The sequence below is a fragment of the Ambystoma mexicanum genome, chromosome 11 (assembly GCF_040938575.1).
Source record: "Ambystoma mexicanum isolate Mex_15411 chromosome 11, UKY_AmexF1_1, whole genome shotgun sequence".
NCBI classification, from domain to species: domain Eukaryota; kingdom Metazoa; phylum Chordata; class Amphibia; order Caudata; family Ambystomatidae; genus Ambystoma; species Ambystoma mexicanum.
Window position 1 is genome coordinate 137,633,263 of NC_090934.1, and position 15,796 is coordinate 137,649,058.

The 15,796-nt window shown below is 47.5% G+C and overlaps 1 protein-coding gene across 3 annotated transcripts in view; it reads right to left on the reverse strand.

Moving 5' to 3' along the window:
• INPP5B (inositol polyphosphate-5-phosphatase B) overlaps nt 1-15,796 on the reverse strand; it is a 1,358,813-nt gene that overhangs the window by 1,300,368 nt on the left and 42,649 nt on the right. For 2 of the 3 annotated variants that reach the window (XM_069622659.1, XM_069622658.1), the window contains exon 6: nt 14,654-14,683. The exons of the other annotated variant lie outside the window; for it this stretch is intronic. In XM_069622659.1, the coding sequence (XP_069478760.1) occupies nt 14,654-14,683 (30 nt within the window). The remainder of the gene's footprint in view (nt 1-14,653; nt 14,684-15,796) is intronic. 3 annotated transcript variants of the gene reach the window in all.

A 15,796-nucleotide genomic window follows, 5' to 3' on the forward strand; every position in this document is an offset into this window, starting at 1 on the left:
TCCTCTCCCTGCGGACGTGGCTATCCGGGACCGGGTTGAGCCTGTCCTGAGTGGGATGGCATTGCGTCAACGGGGCATGCGAGGTGACCTGCAGTGTTTTCGTGAGGACACTGCACGTCATCTCGAATGCCTCGTTGACCGCGTTGACCTACTGGGACGGGTCACCAGGGCCGGATTCCTCCGTTTGCTAGACCTAGTTCCGACCCCCTCCTCACCTGAACCGCCTATGCTCCAGTCGTCCTCCATGCCATCTTCCCACCCAGGTATCACCTGGGTACCCTGTGGAGCTGCCTCTGACCCTGTGGTGGAGGAAACATCCCTGCCACAGTCGGGAGTCGGACGTCCAGCAGGGGTGGCCACCTCAACAACTGCACCCCAGCCGGAGGAGGATGTGCAGGCAGCAAGAGCCAGGGCACAGACAGAGGCACAGCAGCAGCAGCAACAAGGTGGGAGCCATGATGGGTCGGGGCCTTCAACATCGGAGGGGCAGGCATCGGCCAGAGGGCAGGAGGACCCAGGACTGGAAGTGTCTTCCATGTGGCAGCGGTTAGGCCATGCTATAGATGCGGAGCAGCGGCGGGCAGAAGAGGCGCGGCTCACCATGGTCAGGGCGGTGTTCTCCATGTGTCGGGCGTTGAGGCGGGCAGAGTGCCTCGAGGCGACTCGCAGGGAGTTCGAACAGGCCATGAGTGCCGTGCGAGACCTCAGGGCCAGGGCAGAGTCTCGCCTCCGGGAGATCGACATGGAGTTCGATGATGCCCTGGCCCAGGACACCACAGAGTGAGCCGCAGGACTTGCCGCAGGACTTGCCCGCAGGACTTGCCCGCCGCCATTGTATATAGTTAGATAGTGTTAGGTTTCCTTTCCTTTCCTTTTTTATTTTGGTTGCGCTTGGACAATGCACCACGTTTTTGCATATAGTTTTTTATTAGGTAGTATTTTTGGTAGATTTCATTTCATCAGTTGGGCTCATGGACCCTGGATTGTTCATTTGTACATAGTTCACCATTGGATTATTCACATTTCTTTTATTTTCACCATGGAGCAATGGATTTCACTTTCTTTTTTCCCTTGGATTTGCTCTGTTGGACTGTGACTTTGGACACCATTTCTTTTGGATTTCTTTGGATTATGATTTCTTGTTTTTTATTCTTTTACGGACATGCAGCATTTCTTTAATTATTCCCATTGTTGTGTGTTTTTTTTAATTACATTCATGTTGTGTTTAATACATTTTTTTCTTCATACTTCGATGTGTGGTATTATCTCATTGGTTTCATGCATGTCATGATATGGGTTTTCACATTCACTTGCACCCATTGTGTGTGTGTGACGGACATGTGTTCATTTACATACTTGCCTTTGGGGTTGTATCATGTAATAGCCTTTTCTATGTGGGTGGATGCAATACTTGGTTGGGTCTTTGGGCTGGGGAGGCTGGCTATAAGGGCCATGATTGAGGATCGTCATGACGTGGGGGCAGGGGGACATGAGTGGGGGCCTGCTGGCAGGTGCCCCGCACTGCTGGGGGGTGGGTGTGCAGGGAGACATGAGTGGGACATGAGTGGGGGCCTGCTGGCAGGTGCACCGCACTGCTGGGGGGTGGGAGTGCAGGGGGACATGAGTGGGACATGAGTGGGGGCCTGCTGGCAGGTGCCCTGCACTACTGGGGGGTGGGGGTGCAGGGGGACATGAGTGGGGGCCTGCTGGCAGGTGCCCTGCACTGCTGGGGGGTGGGGGTGCAGGGGGACATGAGTGGGGGCCTGCTGGTAGGTGCCCCGCACTGCTGGGGGGTGGGGGTGCAGGGGGACATGAGTTGGTGCTCTGTAGTGCAAGCTGACATGTGGCTAGTGCAAGCTGACATGTGGCTTGGCTGGGGGGCATGCCCATGGTGGATGGGCTGCCTGCGGGACTTGACCAGGGGTGCAGGGTAGTCCCCTGTGGTGTGGGCTGCCTGCAGGGGCCGTGGAGGGTGTAGAGGGAACACCTGGGAGGACCCACACTGCCAATTCACGTGTAGGACTCCCTGCACACCCCCGAAATACACGTACCCTGCTCATATCGCATGTGAGACTTCACGCGACCCCCAGTAATACACATACCCCACTCGCACAGGGCCAATCGCGTGTGAGTCTTCACGCGAACCCCAGTAATACACGTACCCCACTCGCAAAGGCCCTTTCGCGTGTGAAACTTCCCGCGCACCCCCGAAATACACATACCCCACTCGCACAGGGCCAATCGTGTGTGAAACTTCCCGCGAACCCCAGTAATACACGTACCTCACTCGCACAGGACCAATCGCGTGTGAAACTTCCCGCGAACCCCAGTAATACATGTACCCAACTCGCACAGGGCCAATCGCGTGTGAAACTTCCCGTGAACCCCAGTAATACACTTACCCCACTCGCACAGGGCCAATCGCGTGTGAAACTTCCCGCGTACCCCAGTAATACACGTACCGCACTCGCACAGGGTCAATCGCGTGTGAAACGTCCCGCGAACCCCAGTAATACACGTTCCCCGCTTGCCGTGCTGGTACAGGGTTAGCGCAGCCCTTTGCGCTGGATTGGGGATTTTGATGGCTTTTCCCTGCGCGAGGGGCGTTCTTGGGGGCATAACTGGCGCTGCTGCAGGGTCGCTGCGCCACTGTGCGCCACGGCTGGTTTTGGTAGCTAAAATACATGAATACGCTGTGCGCGGAAATGGATTTTAGCGCACGCTGCTGGCGCAGAGATTCGCACGCGCACACTGTGCGCTAGCCGCGTGCGCCACTTGTGCGCTAAATTCTATGAATTACCCCCTAAAACACTTACTATTGGGCCAGTGAAAACATTGAAGGGCACGAAATATCTAAATCGTGAAGCAGTGTTGACATTACTGGCGAAGATTCTGTCTTTGAGGATACTAAATTCTACTGACTTTGATTTTATTGAACAGCTGAAACTCAAAGGAGGGAGAGTAACGCGACTTCGCTGTTGTCTGGCTGAAACAGCTGCTTAGATTCCAACAAACCAATCGCCTAGACTTTCCGTTCGCTTGGTTATGCACTGGAAATTAAGGTTCCCTTACCCAGTCGCTACGAAAAATGTACTAAGGAGCTGAATACGAGGATAAAGGATACAAAAATAGATATTGGACATACCCCCACAAGTTCTGCGACCCTCCAATGCTGGGAATGGCTCCCCAACAGTGTCTGGTCTCCAACTGAGGTTTAAAGTTAATTTGCTGGAAAACAAGAGGACATCAGCATCTGCTCTCAGAAGATGGCTCTCTCTCGATCCTGTTGGTGCAAGATATTTTTGTGTTCCAGGAGACTTGGTTGTGATATGATAGTTCATTTATATAGCGCCTATACACAATGTGTTTCAAAGCGCCTCATGGCAAGGGAGGGAACAAGGGAAAATACAATGACAATCTTATACGGGCATGAACAACAAGAATGTGAAATTAACTAACGTACTCGGCCTGACGACATTTCATATAGTGCAAGAGCTAAGACACAGATAGGAAGGAAATGGGAAACAGACAGGCGACTACCGTACTAGGCCTTACAACGTTTCTGGTAGAGCCGGAGATTAACAAGAGTTGAGGGATGGGGGGAGAAGGGAGGGAGAGGAACAAAACAAGCGACTATCGTATAAGGCCTGACGACATTTCATATAGTGCAAGAGCTAAGACATAGATAGGAAGGAAATGGGAAACAGACAGGCGACTACCGTACTAGGCCTTACAACGTTTCTGGTAGAGCCGGAGATTAACAAGAGTTGAGGGAGGGGGGGGAGAAGGGAGGGAGAGGAACAAAACAAGCGACTATTGTATAAGGCCTGACGACATTTCATAGAGTGCAAGTGCTAAGACACAGAGAGGAAGCAAATGGGAACATACAGGGGTCTACCGTGTGTATATGATAAGGTGTACCTTGGAGGGTTTATTATCTACCAACTTTTGGCCAATAAAGGCCATTTGGGGAGGCCATATGTCGGTCTTATTATCGGGGTCAGGCAAACCTTATGTTCTGCGTTATTAACCATTAATCCTGTCAAAAACAATGCAATGGCTGTAGAAGTTATTCTTGGGAATGGAATGGAAAGTAAACATGTGCTTCTGATAAATGTGCATGACCCTCCTGGAGGGAATTGTACCAAAGACATTTGTACTAATATAGACACAGTCTGTGCAGACTGGGGAGGCGCTCTTGACCATGATCTTAAGTTAGTGGGTGAGACCTGAATGCGCATTGCTGGGACAACGATGGGTCTCCTTCCTTCAAGAACATCAGTCCCGAGAGTGTACCCTTACAGAAAAAAGTGAATCAAAGGGGCAACCGTTGGGTTACTTTCTTTAAGGAAAGGGAGCTGGTATTTTTGAATGGTCGTACCAGAGGTGATGTACTGGGAAAGGAAACATGGAGGAGCAGGCAAAGTTGGGCAACACTCGATTACTTATCTGGAAGTAATTAAATCCTGGAATTTGTGCAAGAACTCCAGGTTTTGATAAACTCCCACAGTGACCACTCCCCACTTAGGTTGACCTCCAGCTTCCCGTAGGAGTCCCTAATGAATCTAAAATTAAAGGTATAATCCCTGGTTCTGTAGTCACTGTGTAAACTGGTTCAGAGTCAACACTGACAAAGCCACATCTGCTGTAAACGACCTTGTTCTGCCTTGCCAGCAGTTATTTAAAGCTTCCACACCTGATGAGATGGAGACTTGGGTAAGTGTCCTTTCAACCGACGTGGCTTCAGTCAGAGGAGGTCGGCTGTTGACAGTTGGTAGTGGTATGCATAAACCATTTGATATCGAAATACGTAATGCAAAAGGACTGATGCTCAGAGAAGTTATAACTCAAGCCTCTCTGGACTTGAGTTATATCGCAAGTCGAATAGGATTAAGAACAGATATCGAATTTGAGTAAAAATGTTGGAAATTCTCAGTGTGAAACACACACTGGCAACCGATGATAGGTGCTCTACGGGGGAAAACATGAGGGCAATATGGCAATGACTGTCCTTACCCAAACGTCCAAAGGAGACCCAGATCATAAACCCCATTGGTGAGCAGGCCTGGTGTTGTGATGTGTCTAGTGTCCTCTGCGTGTGAGCTCATGGAATGTGGAGTGTGGTGACATCATGGTGTTCTGGAGAGTGGCGGTTGAGATCTTTACTGGCCGGATGGGAACGCCGGTGCCCCCGCACAAGGCTTACGTTGTTATTGAATAAACGTACATGAACTTACTGAAGGCTGAGTGTGACCATTATCCTTCATTCTAACACCTGGCTAAGTTATATTGGGGAAAAGATGAAGTCTTCTCCGATAATCTCCTCTCCAGAGATCATAAAGAACCCCAGGTGGTGGCCCTTAGATACTTCTTCTAAAACTATAATAGTTGCCATTAACAAGTAAAAAAGTTCTAAAGGCTCCCAGTCCAAACGGACTAGCTAACATAGTCCTGAAAAAGGACCCTGTAGGCTGGACTTCCCTTTCAGAGGTTCTTTTTTATAAGGTTTGCACTGACCACATAATACCGGCCACATGGCAGCAGTCTCTATTGATTCATGTTTATAAAAAAGGACACAGGAGGCTGCCGGTTAATTACAGACTGCTGTCCATGTTGGATGTGACCGGGAGTTGTTTTCAGGTCTTGTCTTGAAGGAGACCCAGGCCTGGGCGAGTCTAATAATATTCTCTATGGTTTAGCCGAGTGAAGGGAGTCTTTTGGAGGAAGATCTTGAAACTCAGCCCTTCAGTATCCATGGAACTGTTGCGTTTGGAACTGGGGCTGTTTTGATTAGAGGGACAGTTGGAGAGGAAGAGGGGGGAATTATACATAAAGTACAAGTTAGCACCAAAATGCCCCATCTTGAATATCTTGAGTGTCGGTTGCGGGAGGAAATGTCTTACTGTAGGTGATAGTTATGACGGCCTCGCAATGCTATCATTCAAATGATAAATGGGTTCCCGGATTGTAAATCAAGGGGTGGCTATCAGGTGTTAAAACCTTCGTTCAAAGCAAAATATGACTTATGGGATTGGAATAAAAATTACGATCAAATCTCCACCCTAAAAAGTCATAGGCACGTGTCAAGAGTGATGCACGAGTTTAAAAGACCACAACGGTAGATTTTACAGAGCCCTAATCCTGGAATACGCACGCTTTTATTGTACCTACGAACAAACCAACTTCCATTATTATCAGTTTTGGGCTCTCAGTTGAAACTCTCTAGACGAAATAAATGGTCATGTCTGTAAGCTTTACGGCTTCTTGGAAACCGTGAAACATCTATTTACAGAGTGTACGACGTTGGGTGCTCTCTACATGTGTGCTTCTGAGAGCCTTGTAAGTGCCCATGACTCTATAGAATCGGATGACTTTTGGAATTATTGTTTAAATTCCCCCTCAGTTTCGGTACATATAATACTTTACAGGGTTTTGAAGGAAATAGAAAAGCAAATTGGTGTAGGAGTAAAGTTACCCAGATGCTAAACAGAAACAGTGATGGCTGGATCAACTACACGCACAAGTCTATTTTCACTCTCTGTAACATATCATTGTACGTATATTAGTTGAATACTGATTCCTTATATATACTGTCTCTTTGCACATATTTATCCTTGCACTTTTACTATTTACTTGCATATTTGCACATGGTCTTGAAAAAACCTAGTACAGATTATATCATTCTGACTAACAATAACATTAATGTTTATGTATTTATCTGAACGTTGCTCATTTGCACACATGCATTGACCTCTAAGCTGCACTGTATTATTATTTTGCTTATTTGCACATGGTATTACTCCACCATTAGCACAGTATGAATAGCACTAATTATGTGTTTGTTAATAACATTATTGGTGTCTATTACCATACTAACGAGAAATGGGTTTATTTTTAAGATTTCTAGGATTTTTACATTGGTTAGTATGACATTTTTGAATTTGTATGAGAGTGTATGTGTTTGTGTCTATGTGTAATATTAGTGTTTTGTAAAAAGCCGTTTGACTAATTACAATAAACTAAATAAATAAAAGAAGATTAAGAGCCACCCGTAGAAGTCAATGCTTCGATGGGCAGGGGTCTGCAATTTCGTTATTTGCTTCTTTGTTTCTCATGTGATGGGCCCGAGGTACTTTTATTTGCTCGATTTTCTAAATAAGCCTACAGGCCCCTTAGGGTGTCAGAGCAATAATATAATAATAAAAAAGGAGATTTACTGGGCCCGGGCCACAAAAGAAGGCCAAATAATGCATTGTAGAATTAAAGAAGCGCTGGATGAGTGCTGTATGGACAGATTTTTTATTTATTTATTTATTTTGACATTTGTATAGCGCACAGAACCTTGAGGCATCTGGGCGCTTTTTGCATAAAATGGTTAGTTACAACAGTTGCTTACATCGTAGGCTACATACTTTGGTTACAGTGGTTACATCATACAAGAGAATACAGTCATACATAAGAAGATGCAGACTTGTTACAGTGGTTGCATTGTGCAGTTGGGTTACATCAGAGTAATATGTGCTGGAGCGGTACTGTTTCGAGTACAAGTAGCTTTGGACATAGTCGTTACCGCTATGGGGGATTGAGGGCGGGGGCAGGTATAAGGGAAGGGCGCTGTGATTTTACTACCAGATAGTAATAGATGTGGGAAATCTTGTTGGAAGGTGTAGGCAGGTTGGCTTTCCAAATCTAGGAATAAGGGGTAATTACAAGTTTGATGGTAGTGGTACATCCGGTGGTATTTTCCAAATCCCACTGGATTTGGCACCCACCAAATCCGCCAGATATAACAGCCACGAAATACAGGGTTTTGTGAGATACCGCTGATGGTATTCTATGGGAATAACAACGGTGGTGTATTAGGTGGACTTTCAAGTGAACAGGTGGAGAAAACAATTCAAAGTGGCCCACTTCCTTTAACATTCATTTAACATTCCTTATGTACAGCAAAACACGTTTGTATTATGGGCCATGGTAAGGTGGAGGTAAAAAGATGACCGACTGGATGGCCCAACACTCTCAGCACCATAACTTTGTAATACATAAAATGGTTACTATTGAACCCCTACTGTACATTAACCATTTCCACGTTCACACTGAAGGTGTGAATTGTTGGAAGACAACAAAATGTAGAAAAAATCCCTGTAAACGTTACAACTGGAGGTACTCCAGAAATACCACTTCTGCCAGTTCAAAATGGTGGTAACTGCTAATGGCACTGGTTCACACAAAAACTCTGCCCAACTCGTAATCCCTGCTATGTCTCGAGCAGTGGAAGAAGATGATTGGGATGGTAAGAAGACAGAAGGGCAGTTGGGAGTCAAGATCACATTCTTGAGTACCATCCTAACTTGGAAACTGGGGGAAATGGAGAGTCAAAACATTTCAGCACATCTGTAGGTATGCCATCAAAGGAGATTTAAGAAAACAGAAAAACCCACTGACAGGAAAATCCCCTCAGTGAGAATAGCTAAAATTTGGATTCCTAGAGCGTGACCGCACACCGACTACAGGCTACTAGACTCGGGTGGGGTCAGGATTGAAAGACAACAGTTTAAGGAGGAATGATTTATATTCTGGACATCCTAAGGCACACCAGACAGGTATGTTTTGATGAGGAGGGTTGTCATGGGTTTCTTGAAATGATAACATCAGGGATGCAGATCAGTAAGAAAGCTGTTCCAGAATATTGGGGTGCACACTGAGATGGTATTATGGTCTGAGATGTCTTGAAGATAGATTTTTCCAGGCTACGCTCTTCCAGGCTACGCTCCTTTAGGTCACTCGAGAGTTTGTGTTCTCAGAATCTGGCAGAGTGGCGTAAGTTCGGACTGGCAACATGTGATGGATCGGTCCACACGGGAGCAATATAGCAGCGGGACATAGAGCTGTCCTCAAGGGGGTTGCCCAGTTGTTTGGGGGGTGTCAGGGCAGGACTTCGTGAGGAGCACTGTGTGAAAGTCAAGTTCAGGGATGTAGCAATACTTTTGATGAGGGCTACTTTTGTAGAATTTTTTACATGCTGGTTGAGTTTCCTTTGGTTGTCCAAAGAGAATCCTAAGGCCCTGTGTTAGACAGTAAGGTCGAGGATGCCCTGCTGCTGGGAAGGTAGACCTCAAGCTTTGAAAATGGGCATTTCTGGAGGAGACAAGTAAGAATTCAGCAGTTTTTTGGATGGACATTTACCTATACTTGTACATCATGTGCCTGCATGCCGGCGGCCATGGGCAGTATGCAGAAGGCCCGCAGGTAGTACGCCACCATGATGAACATTGCATGGCGTGAATGCTGCAAGAATGCTGGCAGCTAGCAAGTGATAGCACAGCACGGCAAGACAAAAGGGAAGCATATAGAAGACTTGGTTGCAAAAGTGCCCTGGGTGGAGGGATGGAAGGGCAAAACCTTGGGTGTGGAGAGAGAGCTCAAAAGTAACAGGCCCCAAGAGTGCTACCAATGGCTTAAAGAGCCAGAGGCATTTCTCATTACAGGAAGTGGGAGTGTCCTTGAGTGGGATGGCATTGGGGTTGCTTGGCGGCGATCAGGTGCTGTTCGGGCTCTCCTAGTTGTAAAGGTAAAGTTGGGCTTCTAGGCAGCCACCAGGCTTTCAGAATTACCAGCAGCTATGAGAAGCTTCGGCCTTTTTTGATGGATGTCCATTTTTCCTAGGACATATTTGTTACCCCACTGAATTGTGGTATATGACGGCTTGACCAGGCCAAGCCTACTGCGCTCTCATCCTGGTTTAGTGGCCGCATTGTCAGTATTGGGACCAGAAATCTGCTATCCCACTTGGCCAGAATATGTGATCCTGGATAAATTCCTTCATCTCTCTGTGCTGTATGTCTTCTGTCCTCACACAGTAGGTGTCTTCATATACAGTCTTTAGATAGTACTTAGATACCAGCTAACCACCAGCATTAAGCGCCGAAGAAACAACTCGACATTCACATTTGACTTCCAAACCACATGAGCTTCATGCTGTAAGATCTAGATACTAAAGAACCCAGTAATGGCTGCATCCCGACTCTACCAACTACATCTTAACCTATCAGTACAAAAAAGAAGGTGGGTGAGGCGCACACTCCCGGTCCTGGTCAATTGAACCTGTTGCAAAAAATATAATAAGTAGCTGGGTCAAATCCCAAAATGGACAAATATTCACAGGGTTAGATCCCTTCTGCTGCAAATCAGGTACTCAGTAATAACAGGGTTAGATCCCTTGCTGCAAATCAGGTACTCAGTAATAACAGGGTTAAATCCCTCAGCTGCAGTTCTGTGGTCTGTAGTTGTTCTCCTCCTAGCGCTTTCTTATCTCAAATAATCATCAGGGAGGCTGTTGAGCAGGTGTGTCTAATTAGACTCAAAGGATTCTGGTAGCTGTAGTGAAAACGTTTTTTTCTGTTCAGGTGACCAGCAACCGACACCCCTCCAAAGCACAAGTCCTTCCCAAATTTGGGGGAGGGGAGAGAACCATCTTTATGATTCTCCAAAGTGGGGCACAGTCACCCCGTGGTGCTGCCTCTGGAGCCCGGGACTCCCATAACATTCAGTACAAAAAAGAAGGTGGGTGAGGCGCGCACTCCCGGTCCTGGTCAATTGAACCTGTTGCAAAAAATATAATAAGTAGCTGGGTCAAATCCCAAAATGGACAAATATTCACAGGGTTAGATCCCTTCTGCTGCAAATCAGGTACTCAGTAATAACAGGGTTAGATCCCTTGCTGCAAATCAGGTACTCAGTAATAACAGGGTTAAATCCCTCAGCTGCAGTTCTGTGGTCTGTAGTTGTTCTCCTCCTAGCGCTTTCTTATCTCAAATAATCATCAGGGAGGCTGTTGAGCAGGTGTGTCTAATTAGACTCAAAGGATTCTGGTAGCTGTAGTGAAAACGTTTTTAGGAGGGGTGTCGGTTGCTGGTCACCTGAACAGAGGAAAAAAACGTTTTCACTACAGCTACCAGAATCCTTTGAGTCTAATTAGACACACCTGCTCAACAGCCTCCCTGATGATTATTTGAGATAAGAAAGCGCTAGGAGGAGAACAACTACAGACCACAGAACTGCAGCTGAGGGATTTAACCCTGTTATTACTGAGTACCTGATTTGCAGCAAGGGATCTAACCCTGTTATTACTGAGTACCTGATTTGCAGCAGAAGGGATCTAACCCTGTGAATATTTGTCCATTTTGGGATTTGACCCAGCTACTTATTATATTTTTTGCAACAGGTTCAATTGACCAGGACCGGGAGTGCGCGCCTCACCCACCTTCTTTTTTGTACTGAATACATCTTAACCTATGGTGTACACAACATATTAATGAGAATGCCAGGTGGTTGCTACTTTTCGACTCAAAAAAATATAAAAAACATTTTTCTAGATTGATGGAAAAACCTCTTCACACACAAATGTAGCCCATGGCCACACGGAGTTCAGATATTAGGGCTACATGCGTGTCCTCTGTGGGAACACACACAGGAAGGGAGACACAGATACCAGTGCAATAAAAGGTTTATTTAAAAGTGTTGTGTGTGTGTAACCATCCAGCTAACCATGAGGCTAGATGGCATGTTAAAAGTTAAAGGTGAAAGGAACAAAGGAATAGAACTCCCCTGCCCAGAAATGGGCTGAGCAGGGGAGAGAAAGAAATCCAGAGGCATCCGAAAAAGGATATTTAGAAAGACAGTTGAAGAAAAAGGAACAAGTGACTTAGCTGGGGGCGGCGCATTGGGAGAGCCCCCCAGAGACTGTTTCCAAGAGGGCCAAGCTGCCATACCAGCGGCAGCTTGGCTGCCCTTGGGCCGTGGCACCTGTCGGCCTGCCCAGGGGACAGACTGGGCGGGCCCAATGACATTTGTGACCCAGGCAGCATGGCTGGCTACCCGATAAAGAGAACAACCTGGCCCGGGCCACGTGTGGGAGCGGCCCTGACCGGGATGACCAGCCGTGCTCCCAAAGGCCCATCTCGTGGCTAGTGAGGTGGGCCTGTCATCACCAAAGTCTCCCCAGGCTGGGTATACCAGGAGCTGCCCGGGAGGTGAAGCAGAGTGGCACAGCAGACGCCTGATCCACCCTGGAGGGTGGAGCAGCGAAGATAGAAGTCCTGGGTTGGCCTCAGCTGCCAACCAGGGTGAAGTGGAGGCAGTGAAGCACTGGGTCGCTCTGTTGCGTGGCTCAGGTTAAGAAAGCCCCGGGCTGCCCAGCGGAGCAGCCCGGGTGAAGATGTGGCCAACCTGCTGTGTCCAACAATGCATTGCTTAGGGAGTGGGCCAGGCAGAGGCCGCAGTGGCCGGTGAGCATAGCGGCATCCCCTTGACAACGGGGACTCCTCAGAAAACACAAATGGCGCCCAGGTCCCAGCGGTGATGCCAGGTGGTCCCCAGAGCCAACGCGGCCTGCCCATTGTAATTAAAACATGCCACGGGTTGCAGCAGTGATGTCGGGCGGTCCTCCATGCGTGCAGCGGGCCATCCACGACTGCCCCGGAAGCACAGGATATGCGGTGAACAGTGGCCCCACGTGCTGTATAGGGCTACCCTGAATGAAGAGAAGAATAATCTGCGGGGCCTAGCCCCCATCCAAAGGGGGGACAAGCCTCATCCAGTCATCCAGCAACATTGCTCCCCCAGCCTGCACCCAGCCATTTGCAGCCCCTGCACCCTCGCCCAGAGTCAGTTCCCAGCAGAAACTTCAAGGTACTGTGAAGGGGTACCTGACTGCAGCAGTCACCCCATAATGATATAGCGTTCTATATATGTTGTGAGTCTATGTATATATTTATGAGTAGTCATGTGTATATATTTATTTAATGCTATGTAGGGTAAATGTTGGGTGGAGCTGACATAGCCGGTCCCCAATTAGATGAAGCTCACACCAGGGGAATCCTAGGGTACAGATTTTAAGATCAAAGGTGTTTTAATAAAGATGGGTCCCAGTTGGGATTCCTATACAAATTCACTCTGGGGTCTGTGTCTATTAGTCATCTAAGATCTCAGGGTGTAGCCCATCTCCTGCATTCACCTTTATATTTGCAGGTGCTCAGTGGCTCACGAGAACAGCTGATCTGGGATGGCAGGGTGGTGCCAGTATGTTCCAGTTCTGGACCGGAGTATTTTTAATTCTGGGCGCTCCAGGGCCAGAGGAAAAATAAAACAGGGGCTACACAAGGTTTCACAATTCCTAGCACCCTACCGAGCCTGTCACTCCTCCAAAGATGTAAAGCTGACTCCCTCAAATGCTGGTGAGCCCTTTGAAACAGCTTATCATCTATGCCTATGGCATCAACAGCTCCCATCTCTGTGGACACCAGACACCCACCAGACCTCACCATACTCAATCTACTGACCTGGCGCCTAAGGCAGCCATTTTTGTGGACACCACATTTTCCACCGCACCTTACTCAATCTACTGATCTGGCACCCAAGGCAGCCATCTTTGTCGACACCAGATTCTCCACCGCACCTTACTTAATCCACTGACCAGACACCGAAGGCAGCCATCTTTGTGGACACCAGATTCTCCACCGCACCTTACTTAATCCACTGACCAGACACCGAAGGCAGCCATCTTTGTGGACACCAGATTCTCCACCGCACCTTACATAATCCACTGACCAGACACCGAAGGCAGCCATCTTTGTGGACACCAGATTCTCCACCGGACCTTACTTAATCCACTGACCAGACACCGAAGGCAGCCATCTTTGTGGACACCAGATTCTCCACCGCACCTTACTTAATCCACTGACCAGACACAGAAGGCAGCCATCTTTGTGGACACCAGATTCTCCACCGCACCTTACTTAATCCACTGACCAGACACTGAAGGCAGCCAACTTTGTGGACACCAGATTCTCCACCGCACCTTACTTAATCCACTGACCAGACACCAAAGGCAGCCATCTTTGTGGACACCAGATTCTCCACTGCACCTTACTTAATCCACTGACTAGACACCAAAGGCAGCCATCTTTGTGGACACCATATTCTCCACTGCACCTTACTTAACCTACTGGCCTGATTTCCAAAACAGCCCTCTCTGTGGATATCAGACTCTCCACTTGAAGCCCAAGGCAGTTGATTCCCACTGGCCCGCCACATCAAGTGACTCTGACTTGTGGAGTCAAAGGCTTGAACTGTACCTTCTCAATCTTTCAAAAAAGGACAGGCCTCAGTATCTAAGCCTTCATGTCCGCAGGAGAATCACTACCCACAACCCTCTGGAGCGGTTAAGCTCCACAGTTCCGTCTCCCATTCACACCAAAGTACAATGAAATGCCTGAAACAGAGGGCAATCTTTATAAAAAAAGTCCCAAAATTAATGACATCCATAAACAAATAAATAGCTGAACTCCTGCCAAGACTCTCTTTCCACTTTTCGGAAGACAGTTTGCAGAAAGACATTTTCGAATAAATGGCCACTCATGTTGGGGTGTCACCTTGGCCCTAAAGCAGGTCCTGTGGGGCATAGTGCTAGTTCTTCATAGCACATTTAATCGCAGACGTGAGGGTCAAAATAAATTAGAAATCGGTGTTGACATGACATTCTCCATGTAGCATTTAGCATGAGTCGTTTTAGGAAGTTCTACTTGCCCATTTTCAATGTACCCCAAAAACACAATGATACATAATGAAACATGCAAAAGCTGTATGCACTTACCTATTATCTGGAACTGGTCGCGCGGCAAAACTAAAACAAATAAGAAAAGAACAAGGTTTCACTAGTCTGGCATAGAAGGGACCGTTTGAAATGTAGTCCCGCCACTGGGAGACCAATTGAAATGTAACGAAGAGAGCACCATGGCTAACTATTGGGTAATGATTGAGCCCATCAGATTCAACTGAAACTAGCTTTTGGATGCAGAACCCAGACCTGGGCTTGTTGGCCCATCATATAGGAATATCCTCTATTGTATTCAGAAGGACCCACACAAAGGCCCTCATTACGACCCTGGCGGTAAGGGGTTTACGCCAGCGTAAACATCGCCGACCCTTCCCGCCTGATTACGAGGTCCCTTAGCGCCATGGTGATTTTAACGCCTGCTTTTAGCAGGCGTTAAAATCCATGGCGCTAAGGGGCCTTGTTGTTAATTACGCCACCGTAATTTACGGTGGCGTAATTAACGCCTTCCCCACTCCCATTATGCCCTATGGGGCAAGAATGGGAAAGGGTAAAATGGGGATTGGGGACTTACCGCCCCGCCAACCTCGGAATGGGGCGGTAAGTCCGCCATCCACCATGGCGGAATTTCAACATTAGCGCCATGGACCATGGTGCTAATAGCACCATGGTCCTCCGCCAAGGTCGTAATGAGGGCCAAAATATGGAAACACTCTCCATTAATATTCAATACATGTACATTTTTCTCATACAGATTAATTATGGAAATTATTTAAACCCAACTGGATTAACCGTTCTGTTGGATCGATCTTCCAACCCCATTAAATAATTAAAGGTGGACCAAAACTAAGACCGTAAGGATCTGTATAGGAAGTCCAAAGCGGACCGCTTTCGTAAAACGAACACGTGAGGTGGCCTTAGACAGACCATCAGGATTTGTGAGCTGTGTGTGTAAGAGATGAAGAGGAAGAAAGACTGGGGAGGCTCCGAAGCACAGAGAGATGTACAGACAATGCAAGAGATTCACAAGAACGTTGGGTGCACCAATCAAGACATAGTTTGGATGTCCTGCATCAATCAAGTTGTCAGATGACTCCAGGGTTTCCTTGGTGCAAGTCGCGAGGTAGATGTGTGTCCTGTGTGGTGTTGCATAATTGTTAGAGATCTCCTCTGATTGTGCAC